The sequence below is a fragment of the Equus quagga genome, chromosome 1 (genome assembly GCF_021613505.1).
Source record: "Equus quagga isolate Etosha38 chromosome 1, UCLA_HA_Equagga_1.0, whole genome shotgun sequence".
Classification (NCBI taxonomy): domain Eukaryota; kingdom Metazoa; phylum Chordata; class Mammalia; order Perissodactyla; family Equidae; genus Equus; species Equus quagga.
Window position 1 is genome coordinate 83198096 of NC_060267.1, and position 14123 is coordinate 83212218.

General features: G+C 53.6%; 1 protein-coding gene across 1 annotated transcript in view; it reads right to left on the bottom strand.

Annotated features, from left to right (window-relative positions):
- Nucleotides 1-576: 576 nt before the first annotated feature.
- The window catches only part of TTLL11 (tubulin tyrosine ligase like 11), a 227315-nt gene continuing 213768 nt past the window's right edge, over nucleotides 577-14123 (bottom strand). Inside the window, exon 9 of the mRNA XM_046638059.1 lies at nucleotides 577-7523. Coding sequence (XP_046494015.1) covers nucleotides 7231-7523 — 293 coding nt within the window. The 3' untranslated portion in view covers nucleotides 577-7230. The remainder of the gene's footprint in view (nucleotides 7524-14123) is intronic.

The window sequence follows — 14123 nt, forward strand, 5'->3', positions numbered from 1 at the left end:
CAGTTGTGTGTAAGGAAAAAGTCCCTCTGTTCCTGGGGACTGAGCCCCCAGGCAGCTTCTTGGGTGCAGCTTGAATGGCTCAGTTCTCTAGGGAGCTGCCCTGCCTGGAGTGTCCCCTGTGAGGGTAGAGGTTGTGACAGCACCTGCTCTGCCAGGAGCTGCGCGCAGTGGCTGCTGTCCCCGCGAAGCTGGAAGGGGCCACCCTCCCTGCCAGGGCAGGCGCCCCTGCCACACGGTCTCCGACAGGTGACCAAATTCTAGGGACATGTCACTCGCCCCCTAAGGGAGACTATCCCCAGCAAATCAAGGATTGGAGGATTTTCCAAACTCCTCCCTCTATCTCCCCCAGGATCTCCCAGTTTCCTTGAGGCAATATGTAGCTTCCCAGGCAAACATTACGGGAGAAAAAATTAAAAGGAGCCCTTTTCTCACCAATTGACCCAAAATGAACAAGCATTGCTGGGCCCGGTGGATTTGCCGTCCAAAATTATCAAGCAGAAGAAATCGTCAATACTTTGCAGCAGTTTATACAATGAGCCTATGTTTAGCAACATTCAGCTTCATTTTATTATTGCATTTTACGAAGTTACCAAGACAACTGAGGGCAAGGAACAGAACCTTGACTTTATGCGCCATGAAAATTTAATAAAGAATTTTTAAAGGCTTTTAAGAGGCGGGAGCTGCAGCCTAGCGGCAGAGCCCCGGCAGAGGGAGGTGGGCTGGGGCCCACGGCACCTCCCGCCAGACCTCGGGGAGCCTCCTGCGTCAGGGACTCCAGGTGGGCAGAGGCATTCCCTGGCATCTGTCCCGTGCCAGCATATTGGGACCGGTCCTTTTCTCAACAGACATTTATTAAGACACTTCCCAGGTGCCAGGGCCCAGGCCAGGCTTTACGTTTACTGACACGATCCCACTGCACAGACCAGGACTAGGGTGAGAGGTCGAGTCACTGGTCCACCGCCACACACGGACAGAGCGACGGATACAGCAACAGCTGGACCCTTGCTCTTTCCACAACCACTCGGGGACTCTCGGCGCTTGCTTTCCCCGTTCTGATGCAAGAGGTTCTGAAGGGAAGATGCCCCTGCGGATCCTTTCATCACCCAGCTCCTTGTCTTGCTTCTGCAGCCTGGGAGGGGCCTCGGGGAGCCCCGTGGCCCGAGACGACGTCTTCCCGTCGGAGGAAATGTCTCTCGCGAGCCTCTGGGTGAGCACGTTGTTACCCCAGGGCTGCGAAGAGCCTTCTTTCCTCCGCTCTCTAAATAAGACTCAAAAGCAAATTGCCAGAAAGGAGAAAAACACCAGTAATTTTGCCATTTTATGCCAAAGCTTAATGTTGCTCAGTGCGTGTGTGTGCGCGCACGCTTGCAGGCATGCACATGTAAGTATTGTGTTGTGTAGTTTTCCTAGTTATATAAAAATTAAGACTTTTGGTTACTAGAGATGGAGGTAATTGAACATGTCGACGGTTCTGCAAAGCTCCTTTGTCCCCGGGAAGGGAAAAAAATTCGGACGTATTTCGTGAGGGAGAAATTCACATGCCAGGTGGGAAAATCTCTCTCACATTCATCAAACTAAATAAGAGATTGGCAAAAATATCAATCAAGGCGAGGTGGATCTCAGGGTAACACACACTGTGTGAATTTACCTGGCTGAGGGAGCTGTCTTTCTCCCTCAGCCGCTGGGAACAGCTCCCTGACTGGAGATGTCATCATCTCTGAGCTCCCAGGGGCGGGGCTCAAAGGCTGAACATTCCAGCCTGATTCTCCATGATAGGGCCAAGGAGTTTAGAGCATTAATCAAGCAGTGAAAAAAAAAAAAAATTAAGCTATTTTGGAGTAATACTCTGCCAATCACAAGGCAAATTCCGGGTGTCGGAGGAGCAGCAGAAGCCATTTTTCACCCCGTGAATGTCTTCGAGCATCTTCGGGTGGAGAGGAGGTGTGGAGGGAGAGGAGCCGGCTGTTGTGGCTTCATTTGTCTTGATGGATTACAACATTCAAGGAGGAACCTTGTTCCTTCGTCCCTTTACACTTTGTAGGGAACCCGGCGCCAGTGTGAAGATAACAGGCTGTTGGAGCAGCACTTCGGTTTACAAAGCACTTCCACGCGTACCATGCTGTCTGCTTCTCGCCTTATGTTCCCAGAGACCAGGCGAGGGAGGACCTGTCACCCCTTGTGTGGCTGAGGAAGCTGGAGCCCTCCTGGGGTGCCGAGCGTGGGAAGAGCAGGTTGGACGGCCCCAAGTTAAGCCCCCAGAACCCCAGGACTAGCTGAGCAATCATCCAGCCTCTCTGAGATGTGGGTTTCCACGTTTGTGAAATGGGGCCCAAATCCTGTCCCCACTGGCCTGCTGCGAGTGTTGACACACTGTGCAGAGCAGTTACGGTGCCGAGAAAGGAGCCTAGGATTTGGAGCCAGGGCCTCTCTGTGAGTCCCGGCTCTGCCTTTCACCAGCCTTGAGGCCTTCAACGAGTCAAGAGGCCCCCTGGCATCAGCTCCTCATCTGTGAAAAGCAGGTGATGAGAACCCTCACCCTTCGCTGGGGCGGTGGGAGGATCAGACGAGAGGATGGATGTGAGTGCTTTGCAAACTGCGAAGCATCGAACAGGTGTTGTTACCCTTACATGGGAAAAGGAGTTGGTTCTAGAAAGGCACGGAACACCATTCCAAATGTCTGGGCTCCTCCCCAACCTGGTCCGACCTTCCCCCGACCACCGACATTCACATGGGGATTCCCTACTCTGAACCAACAACCCCGCACAAACACAGACTGCGGTGGAGTGGAAGGGACAGGCTGGACGCCTGATGGAGGAGCCCTGGTGAGGATGACCCAGCTCGGAGGCCCTTAGTCTCCAAGGCTGAGTGAGAGGGTGGCTCCCAGGGGGACAAAGCCCATGCACAATGGGCCATGGAGAGACTGCCCAGGGTCAGGAGCCATTGTCTGTGGGCTCCTGGGAGTCCCGCTGTGTCCAGGAGAGAGCAAGGCAGCTGGGGATATGGAGGTGTTGAGCGAGCGCTTGGCAAGGTTTAGAAACCCATGCTTCTTCAGGGTGTCTGTGGGCTGAGGGCAGAACTGTCTCGTCACTCAGGCTGCTCACCTGGGGCTGCTGAACATTCCTGCTACTTTGACTGGCACCTGCTGGGCCCTGTTCTGCGCCCCGGGGGCCAGCGTGAATCCAGCAGCTGCCTGACCCTGAAAGAACCCGCAGCTCAGTAGGAGCGAACGCTGTGATACCACAGGGAAGCGTGATAATAAAGGAACTTTCCAGATTCTCACAATTATACGGAGGGAGTGGTTCATTCTGTCTGGGGGATGGCAGTGGGGACATTTGAGCTGGACCTTGAAAGATAAGTTTCCACTGGACGGAGGGAGGAGGCCGTCCGGGCAGAGGGGACGGCGGGGCAGGAGAGCACGGAGCAGTTCCTGGCCCTGTGCCTCCCACGGTGGCGGGAACCAGCACATTCTTTTCCCGAGTGGTAACTGCAGATACAAAGGGCCCTGGAGGCACAGGGTCACGGGCCGGCGCACATTCAGGGTGGAGAGGAAGGATGGGACTGGGTTACGAGGGGCCTTGAATGTCGGGTTAAGGAGCTTTATCTAGGAAGAGATGAGGGTTAACTGAAGGAGGGGATCATGCGGTCAGCTCTATGGCTCTCTGAGTTCCTTCCGGCTGATGCGGGTGGAGGACGGTTGTGGGGTTGAGGGGTGGGAGGCTGATGAAGTGAAGGCAAGAGATGATGACGTCTGCGTGAGGGAGAGTGGACAGAGGCCCAGAGGAGAAACAGCAGGGGTCAGGAAGGCTCGTTTTGGGGACGGAGGAGGCTCCTGTCTCCAGGGTCTCTGCCTCCGCACGTGGGGAGGGGCCTGTTGGGACCAGCCCTGTGAACAGCCGGACTGAATCCAACATTTACAAGCACCTCCTGCCGGTTCCGTTCCGGCCAGGCCGTGGGGACAGAACTCCTGATTGTAACAGCGGAGAAGCTAAGCACATCCCCCGGGGAGGCAGGAAGGAAGGGAGCAGGCAAGGCCAGCATGGAAGGGAAAGGGCGCTGTCGCAGCACACCAGAAGGGGCAGGCAGGCACAGTGGAAAAGGGTGGGGGGCAGTGGCCCAGCGATGCACCCCAAGCTGGAACAGGCTGAGCCTGACGTGTCCATGCATTGAACCCACTCTGGAGTGCTGGCCCTCCAGGGACTCGGCCAGTGAACAGTGACAGGGTCGGTGTGGCTGGACTGCGCATAGGGGGACATCAGCAGGAGGGGGAGGGAGGGAAGGAGGGAGTGGGGGAGAAGAGCGGGATGGGTCCTGAGAGCCCTTCCCAGGACTGGGCTTGTCCCGCAGGCCAAGCTCTATACGCAGCAGCGTCTCTGGGTGCGGGCTCCCGGCTCCGGGTCCTCTCCTCCAGGGTGCAGGAAACCACCTGCTTTTGCTGTCCCTTCACTCACACCCCGAAAATGAGCAGCCAATTACCAAAGGGGGTGAGGGGGTGAACCCAGTGGGACTTCTGCTAGGCACGAGGAGGTGGGGGAAGTCACTGAGCCCTCGCTCTGAGGAGGGAGCAGCCTGATTCTTCCTGGTCCACACCATTGAGAAAAAAGGGCCCCGCCTGTCACTACCGGCCTCTTGTAAAACGGCCCCTGATTTCCTAACACACAGGTGACCCTGGCAGGATGACGTCCAAGAGGTGGGGAGGGGACATTCCTGATCATGAGAGTTACGTTTTCATGTCACCCCAAACAATGTGGCTGGAATTCAACCTATCGATAATTTTCTTTCCAAAAAATTCAGTGTGCTTGGTTGGTTTGGGACCTGAAAATTGCATTCCATTTTGGCAAGCGAATGCTTTCTGGAAATCAACTTCCAGAAATGGGGTAAAGTTCGGGCTTTGTGTAAAAGACTCTTGGCTGCTCCCAGCTGCTGACAAGTGTGCCCAAGAGCATTTACTTGGGGCTTTCACGGTGAAATCCATTTGCTCTGGCCACAGGGACTGCAAGAGCGGGTTCAGGGTCTTCAAGCTCTGCTTCTCACAGCGGACCACTTAGGAACATTGATTGCCCTGGCCCGTGCCACCAGCCTATGTGACAGCGAGCAGAGCCCTGGGAGACCACGGGCAGCCCCAGAGCAGGGGGCACCCACCAGCGGTCTGTATTTGGAGCTGAATTCACCCTCACGGGGGGACAGAGAGGAGATGGGGTTCTGGAGTCACTGACAGATCTGGACGAAGGCCTGCCTCTACCACGTGACCTCTCAGGCCTTTCTTTTCTCATCTGAAAATGGGGACGGCGTTACGAAACTAGAGCCTGGAGCATCGAGCTGACGACACCTCTGAAACGCCCTCATGTAGGAGGCGCTCAATGCACATGGGGTTCCTCCTGCCCCTCCCGTCTTAGGCCACCTGTCCTGCTTTTTGAGGGGAAAATAAAGACATTTGTTTTCTTTCTATAAAGACAGTGTCTCCTGTCACAGAATAGCCCAGCCTGGTCGCTGCAGGGCTTGGCTACTGCTGGGCCCCTCTGGATAGGGGAAGGGTATCAGCCTGGGCCCTGCCCCGTGCCCCGAGGAGCAGGGGGAAGGCAGCGGGACAGGAGCCACACTGCATGGGGGGCGGGCTTTCCTCATTGAGAGAGTGGGCTTCTGGCGGGAAGGAGGGGCAGGCAAGGATTAACGGGGGCGCTCTGCTCTAAACTATCTCGCCAACGGTTGGAAGCATCTTGGATCGACAACGTTGTCTTCGGGTTTAAAAATAGTGCCAGGAGGGTGAATCCTAGTAAGTCATTTCAACAGACACTTTGGAGCACCTGCTACGTGCCGGGCTCTGTGTGGGAGCTGGAGTCGGCCGCTCCCATTGGTGTGAGTGCTGGAGACTTGAATGGAGAGACAGGGAAGGATGGGAAAGGAAGAAGAAAAGAGGAAGAGGACAAGGAGACGTGCTTGTCCAGGACACACTTGTGCCACCCAGGACCCTCCCCCTTGCCCTACCTTCGCGAGCATTTCCTGAGTCCCACTGTGTGCCAGGCACCGTGCTAACGCCCTCAGAGACCTTTTATCCTCCTCGCTTGGGGCGGATGCTCAGCTCTTCTCAGGGCCCCAAGGGTCCTTTAAAAGGGACCCTCTAGAAAGGGCCGTTTTAGCCCCGCATCCAGCAATGCTCCGGAGAGCTTTGCAAGGGCGGTCTCCCATCTGCCTGTCATCAGTGGGCCTGGACCCTGACTTGCCTGTGGCTGTTTCCAAAATGCCACCTTTGGGTGCCCCAGAGCCTTCCCCTCTGAGAGCAGGGCTGCCTGGGGACACAGATGGAGACAGATGGAGACAGAGTGCAGACTCCCCTTTCCCTCGCCCCGTGACCACACCTGAGCTTCTGACATCAAGCTCCTGCTCGGCTCACTCAGATTCCCACCCAGGTCGTGTTTCCCTCCCCTCTGAAGCCCCTCCTCCTACCAGGGCACCCGGCACGTGCTGGGCACACGGGGGCCCTCTGGCAGTGCCTGCTGTGAAAGCGCTGGCCCTGTGGTGAGCACCTCACCCAGGGAGGGTTCTAATCAGAGGCCCCTAGACCACGGGACTGACTCCTGCTTTGGGGTCAAGGTCAAACAAAATCAGACAAAATGACCTTGGAGGCTCCTGCCCGCTCCGAGACTCTAGGAGCCTTACTTAGTTACTTCTGAGTTAATTATTTCTTAATTAATAACAAACTGAACCTTGCAGCAACAGGCAAGCTCATGAAGCAAATGAGGCTAATCTGCTAACTACACCCACGTAGCACATGATCGGGAGGGAGCGGCGCCACCGCCCACTTGATGTTTCCTCTTCATTTCCACAGAGGGGGTGGTAGGAAATAAATACGATGTTCCGGGCTTTCCCCCACATTCTCTCAGAGTCTTGGGCAGACCCGCGACTAGGCCTCCTCAGGCTCTCTTCCCCACAGCCCTCAGTCTTGGGATTGTCAGTGCCCCGTGCCCCTAACGCAGCAGCTTTACCCCTGTTGTGGCTTCCTGCGAGCCCAGAATAGAAGATGCCATCTGTCACATTTTGGATGTCATCTGTCCACTGAGGACCGGCAAGCAGGTGGACCACTGAGAGGCGCCGGGAGGAAGGAGGGCAAGAATCAGCCTTCAAGCGCAGCTCAGCAGAACGGGGAGACAATTCGTGGGCGTCTCAGGCGGGAGCCACAGGCGAGGAGCCCGGGGCCTCTTCAGCCTCTTCTTCCCGGGAGGACAGAGAGGGGCCTCAGGACAGAGCGTGTCTGGAATGGGAGAGCTTGTGGGCACTGTCCACGCAGGGCAGGGGGTTGCCCTCGGCCGGCTGGGCCGAGAGGGCGGCCTCCTGGGGAGTGCCACTGCAAGCAGGCCGGCCCCCCGATGCGCCACCGTGGCCACACACCAGACGCTTCTCATCCAGCAGGGACAGGTGGTATTCACACAGGTCGATCAGCGAGGCCACCTGCTCGTGGAGCGGCAGCATCTTGAACTTCTTCTGAGCCAGGTAAAAGAAAGCCTCCACGAAGGCCTGCAGGCACATCCCTGTGGACGAGAGAGCCGCGTTAGTGGGGTGTGCGTGCTCGCTGCTCAGCACGCTGCCCTGGAAAGGCCTGGCTCCAACCACTAGGCTTTCTACCCACCCTGTTTCCATCCTGGAAGCGAGATAGGCCTAACTCACAGAGTGCCTACTGTTTGCCAGGCATCAGTGGGACATGTACAACCATTGGCAGATTTGATCCCTTACACAACCCTGTAAGGTAGGTTTGATTAACCCTATTTTACAGACGAGGAAACTGAGTCTCAGAGAAGCGGAGAGACCTGGGCAAAGTCACACGCGTGGAAGCTGGTGGAGTTGGGATCTGAACCCAGCCCAAAGCCCACCCCTCTGCACCAGTGTAAAGTGTTCCCATAAACCCAGGCTCTCCCTTTTATGGTAAGGAGACAGTTATGAAGACAAGCCGGGTCTGATGGCGGTGTCCCCGTCTTAATAGAGGCGTTGATTACCTTGGTGCGCGCATTTGCCAAAACTCATCAAATTGCACCTTACGATTTGCGCATTTTGCTGTATGTAAATTTTACCTCAAAAAGTAAAATAAACCCGACCCCTTCACTCTACCCAAAACCACATTAGTGGCAGTCCCCACTGCAGCCCTGGAATGTTCTTCCCCTGCTGTGCCTCATATGCTCTGACTCGTCCTTGGGATCTGAGCTCGGATCACTTGCTCAGTAAAACCCTCCCTGATCCCCAGACTCGATCGGCCCGTGCAGGCTTCTTGCACTTTCCTTCGCAGCATCTGGAGCAGCTCCTTCACTGCTTATTTGTGCTGTATCCCTATCTTCCCTGCTGGACCATGAACCCCAGCTCACCACTCACGCCAGGGCCCGGTGCCCAGAAGGTGCTCCATATAGACGGGCTGAACACATGACTGAATGAATGAATGAGCTGTTCTAGGCACTTTTCAGACATTGCCACTAATCCTCACAACACCTTCGTGAGGGTAGTATTATTGTGTCCCGCTTTACAGATGAGGAAACTAACACTCAGAGAGGTCGAGTAACTTCTCTAAGGTCACACAGCCAGAGAAGAGCGGTCTGGAAATTCAAACTCTGACTCCTAATTCTTTTAACTAAGTTGTGCTGCATGAAAGCTTCTGAGTCTTCCCAAAGTCCACGTGAAAATGAACCCTGTGATCCAAATTCACGGGATTCTCTGGGCTCCTTGGGGAAGGTGACACTAAGGCTGGACCAAATGCCACGCAGTATTTTAGACAAGGTCGCCTCCCCTCTGCCACTCTGCACCTTCCTAGCGGCCTTGCTTCCCAGCTCAGCTGCATTATTCACCGGCTTCTGTCACTGCAGGCAGAAGCCTGGCCTGGAGCCTGTAAACGCTGGACTATGGATGGACCCTGGGCTCTGAGAGCTCTTTTCGTGTCGGGACCTTGAGCTGAGCTGAGCAGTTGTTCTTAGTCTCCTTCCAAGCCCATTAAAGCTTTTTTGCTCAGCTCGCTTGACTCCAGATGCTCTGCAAGTCCCTGCTCTGTTCGGCCCTGACAGGAGGAGTTGATAAAGAGAACAGTAACCCTGGCGGAAAATCCTTTTAACGTAAACAGAGGCCTGGTGTGGACGGAGACGCAGGGAAATGCGCCCTCAGTTAACCAAGAGACCGACGTTTTCTAATCACCGACTCTGGGCCAGGGCTCTCCTGGTGGGGGTTGGGGGGTGGGGGAGTGTGTGCGCATGCACGTGTGTGCGTGTGTGTCACAGTCAGTGGGGGCGTCAGATATGTGCAGAGTGGAAGGGGCCGGGATCTGAAGCCAGAGAAACCCAGTGCAGTCCCAGCCTCCAACTTCCCGACTGTGACCCAAACAGCGCTACTCGAAGCGTGGTCGGCAGACGGGCGCCAAGTCCAGGAACTGCGTGTCCCTGGTCCCTGACGCGGTAAGGAGCTTGGGCGAGAATGCAAGCGCCCTCCTCACCCATCACATTGTTTAGTTCAGCTGGCCGTATTTTGTAGCAAGCCCTCTCTATAAAGGAAGCAGCGAGGGTCACATTCTGGCTCAAGTCTCCAGTCCAGGACTGTAAGGAACAGTTTGTGGACCCCAACTTTGAGTAGCTCTGGTCTACACCATCCTTCCCAGCTTTAACGGGCACGCCAGTCACCACGATCCTGTCAAAATGCAGATTCTGGGGTGGGGCTGGAGACACGGCATTCCTGACGAGCTTCCTGGGGGTGCCCACGCTGCTGGTCTCTGCAGCGCACTCTGAGTAGCAAGGAACGAGCGCCTTTTACTCAACCAACGTTAATTTCCTTCCCTTAATTAAAGGCAGACTGTGATTAGAGCCATAATGCACAGAAAAAAGAAACAATGAGGACCTTTTTTGGGGGGAAAAAAAGCTTGGCTAAATTATCTGGAAGAAGACTTTTTTTTTTTTTTTTTTTTTTTTTGCTGAGGAAGATTCACCCTGAGCTAACATCCACTGCTAATCTTCCTCTTTTTGTATGTGAGCCACCACCACAGCATGGCCACTGGCAGATGAGTAGTGTAGGTCTGTGCTCAGGAACCAAACTGGGGCTGCCAAAGCTGAGTGCACCAAACTTCACCACTGGGCCATGGGGGCTGGCCCTGGAAGAAGACATTCTAAAACGAGAAGTGAGGTTTAGTGTGTGACCCTTGGTTTTCTTTTTGTTTGTCTACATTCCCTGATCTTCTGTAGTCCACACATATGCAATCTTAAAATACACAATGGGAAATTCTAGAGGCTGGAAAGAGCTGAGGCAGGGGCAGCTGCTTTTAATTACAAACGCTTTGCTACTATTTGAATGTGAAGTTAGGCACATGTATTACTTTGGAAAAAAAACAGTGCAAACTTTCTGAATATATTTCTACTTTGATTAAAAATAGTTTAAATATATACATGGGAAATAGAAGAGGAAGCGAAGGGGCAGGGATATTATTGCCTCTGGCATGAGCCAGTGCGCTATGCCAGGGATGCTCGGGTCCTCGCTACCACTCCCATTGTGCAGAGGAGAAAACTGAGGCCCAGAGAGATGAAATGACCTGCCCCTGGGTCACACAGGGCTAAGTGCAGGGCTGGAATTCGAACCCAGGCCTCATGTACTACTGTTTCCGCATCTTATTCTTGAAAACCCCTCCTGAGCATCTCTATCAAGAACACTAGAGGACAGACAGGCTTGGATGGAAATACGTAGAACCCGCAGGAAACAGCGGGAGGTTCACCCGGTCACTCGGGGGTTGGGGGAATCAGAGGCGGCTTGTGGGGAAGGGTGCATTTGAGTTGGGCCCTAAAGAATGGGTAGGGCTTTCATGGGCAGACACGAGCTGGGGGTCGTGGGCTGGGTGGAGAACAGGGATGAGCAAGGCAGGGGGCTGGGCATGTGGCCCCGTAATAAACAGGGTGCCTGCAGCGGGGCGGGCCCTACTGGACTGCACTCTGGAGAGGGCCGAAGCCAGAGGCAGTGAGCCAGGAGCCACTGAAGGAGCCGGCACAGAGAGCCGTCCCACACCTAGAAGAGCCTGGGCACACTTCCCAGTCGGGGGGTTTCTATTTTGTACAGTGATAGAAACCTTGAGGTTTTGTTTTGTTTTATTCTTCAAATGAAATTTTGTGAGGCGGGTGGCGGCTCGGAGCCCTGCCCTCGCTGACCTCCCTCACGTAAAGGGACTCCTCTGTGGGACTCCTGGCTCCTCATGAGCAGCAAAGCCATCATCCCTCCCGATGCTCTAGAATCCTCGTCTACGTCTTCATTTTACAGAAGGAGGAGTGGTAAATGAGGCCCCGAGTCACACAGCCCATAACCGACAGAAACAGGACGAAACCCCAGGTCTCCTGACTTCAGACCGCACCCCCTCCCTGCCTTCCACCAAAATAAAAAAGCAAACCAAATATCTCTCAGGCCAGGGCCTGGGGAACAGGGCTGTCTACACTGAGCCACGGCCCTGCCTGCTTTGCCCAGCCCCGGTGAGCACATCCGAGCGAGTCCGAAGGCCGATGAGAGTTGGGAAGAGGGCTGCCCCAAACGGCCCACCAGGAGCACATGGGTCTCTGGCCCCCACAACAGCCACTCTAAGGGGCTGTGAGTTTGACAAGAGATTGTTCCTGAGCCTCATTTCATCAAGCGGGCCCAGGAAATTGCGGGCCAGACCCAGGGCAATACGCACTGAGCTTTTTAAGGCTTTGAGGGCGTGGGGGTGGGAGGAGGAGGAGAACCAGAGGGAGTAAGCTGCCCTCAGAGGAACTCTTATGCGCCAGGAGCAGGGCTGCTGGGGGTTCCCACCTGAGTGGTGAGCGGGGCTCAGGTAAGGAGCAGCCCCCACCTGGCGGGAGTCTCCAGCCTTTTCCAGATTCTCCACAGATGGTCGATATGTTCAGTCTGGGTCTTTCTCCTCCCTTATTATTATTTATTATAAAAAACAGTGAGAATCTTAGCAGAAAGCACAGTAGAGCTCATGTATCGTCCCCTCTTTAGAACCCAAGCGTCCTTGCTGACTGACCTACTTCCACCCACTTTGTCCACAGAAGACGTGTTCTCGCTTGGTTGTATAACAACATGCACTAATATCCTGAACATTTTTGTATGTTGCTATGCAGTTTTCATAACATTATTTTAGTGGTTGCATAATATTCCTTCAAATGTTGACTTGTATATCATTTCACCACACCCCTCGCTGCAGAACACTGAGGCTAGTTACATTTTTTTCACTATTATTGAGAATATGATAATAAACACTTGGTACATCATTTTTTAAATTTCTGATTAATTTATTCCCTTACAATAAAACTCTCGGAATCTGTTTTTTACTTTAATGTAATTTTGGTTCGGTAATTAATTTCATGCTAAAAATACTTAAACTTTATAGCGTCCCCAAATGGACAAAGACCATGAATGGACAGTCATAGACATTAGCAAGCAAGAGAGAAAATATCCTGTCCCATCGAAGCCAAGGGTGCTACAGCTCACCCATAAAACCGACAAAAATGTAACAATGATAACTGCGAGGCAGTGGTGGAACTGCTGTGGACTTTCGAAAAGCAATTTGGTGAAAGTTTTAAGAACCGTTCAGGTGTTTCAAAATAATCCTTCCAGAGGAAACACGATGTCCGCAATGGTACGCATCGCCAACTTATTTACAGGAGGGGTGGGGGGAACAATGCCAGACAAATTTTTATATCCTTCTTTCTACTTTTCTGTGTTTTCCAAATAAGATAATGCATGCTCATTGTTGATAATAATTAGAAAAAATGTATATTATCCTTAAAATACCCCCAACCCAGCCTCTGAGGTCACAGGCTCTGTGGCGCTCTCCTTGACCCACCCCCAGGTGGAGTTAATTGCCCTTCCTTACGGCTTCCTCTTGTCTCTTGTCATATATTGGGACAAATCCTTGGGTACGAGGCTGTCTCCCCAGTGGGATTCTGTGCTCCCGGAGGCAAGGACATTGTCCCAATTTTCTTCATTGTCCCCTGTGCCTAGCACAGCCTAGCACGTGGCAAGCACCAATAAAGACCTATCGAATCCACCGGAACAGACTGTGAACGTTTTAACAATCTTGTCATGCAGGTGTAGTTATTTCCATTTTACAGCTGAGAACTCGGAGGGGAGCCCAGGCGCAAAGAGAAAGACGACCTGTGAGATCTCTTCTCTTAGATGACAAGTAGACTTGCGAAACCAAGAGGATCCAGACCAGAGGCTCTCAAAACACAGACTGTGGGCCCCACCCACGAGCTCCTGATTCTGCAGGTCCGAGAACTTGCTCTTCTATCTCCTTCTCAGGTTGTGATGAGGCTGCTGGTCAGGGACCCCACTTTGAGACCCACCTCCCTTCCTCCTTCTCCTCCCCACACTGTTGAATCCAGTCGGTACATGCTCCACTCTGGAAGTCCATTTGCAAGAAGGGGACTATTTACAAAAGGACCTGCCTCCGAACTTCGAGAAGCTTGACTTTGGGCTAAAGACGTCTGCATTTTAAGATACTCTTACTGAGAGCAAACTCAGTATATTTTTAAAAGACTAAAGATGGAGCTGAAAAACTATGAAATTGTTCCAAGTTTGCAATAGGTGATCTCTTGGATTCTGAGAAACCACACAGCCCCGGTTTCTTCCAGCATCATCTCTCGACTGCTAAGTGAAGCAGAGCTCTGAGGCCCTCTCCGAGGCCCTGCCCTCCTCTGTCTGTACTGCGGTAGATTAGACCAGAAGGGTTCTAGCAGGCCAGGCCACAGAGGACCTGGGAGATCAAGGGCAGACTTTGGATTTCACGCTGAGGAAGACGGGAGGCCACTGGGGAGTTTTGAAGTGACATGGCCAGGGTGGCTGCTGTGTTGAGAGCAGGTGGCAGGGGCCCATGTGAACGAAAGCAAGGAGATTTGTTAGGGGTCTACTGCACCAGTCCCATCAAGGGCTGACAGTGGCTTGGACCAGGGTGGTAGTGGTGGAGGTGGTGAGGGGTGATGAAATTCTGGATAGAGTCTGAGGTTAGTGCCAGTGGGTCCTCGATCTGCCAATGGGTTAGATGTAGGCGTGATGGCAAGTCAGGAGCCTTATGAAGGAGGGCTCTAACACCAGGCTGAAGGGACTGGCCTCCCCTCAAGGACTGTGGTTTTTAAACGTTTTGTGCACAA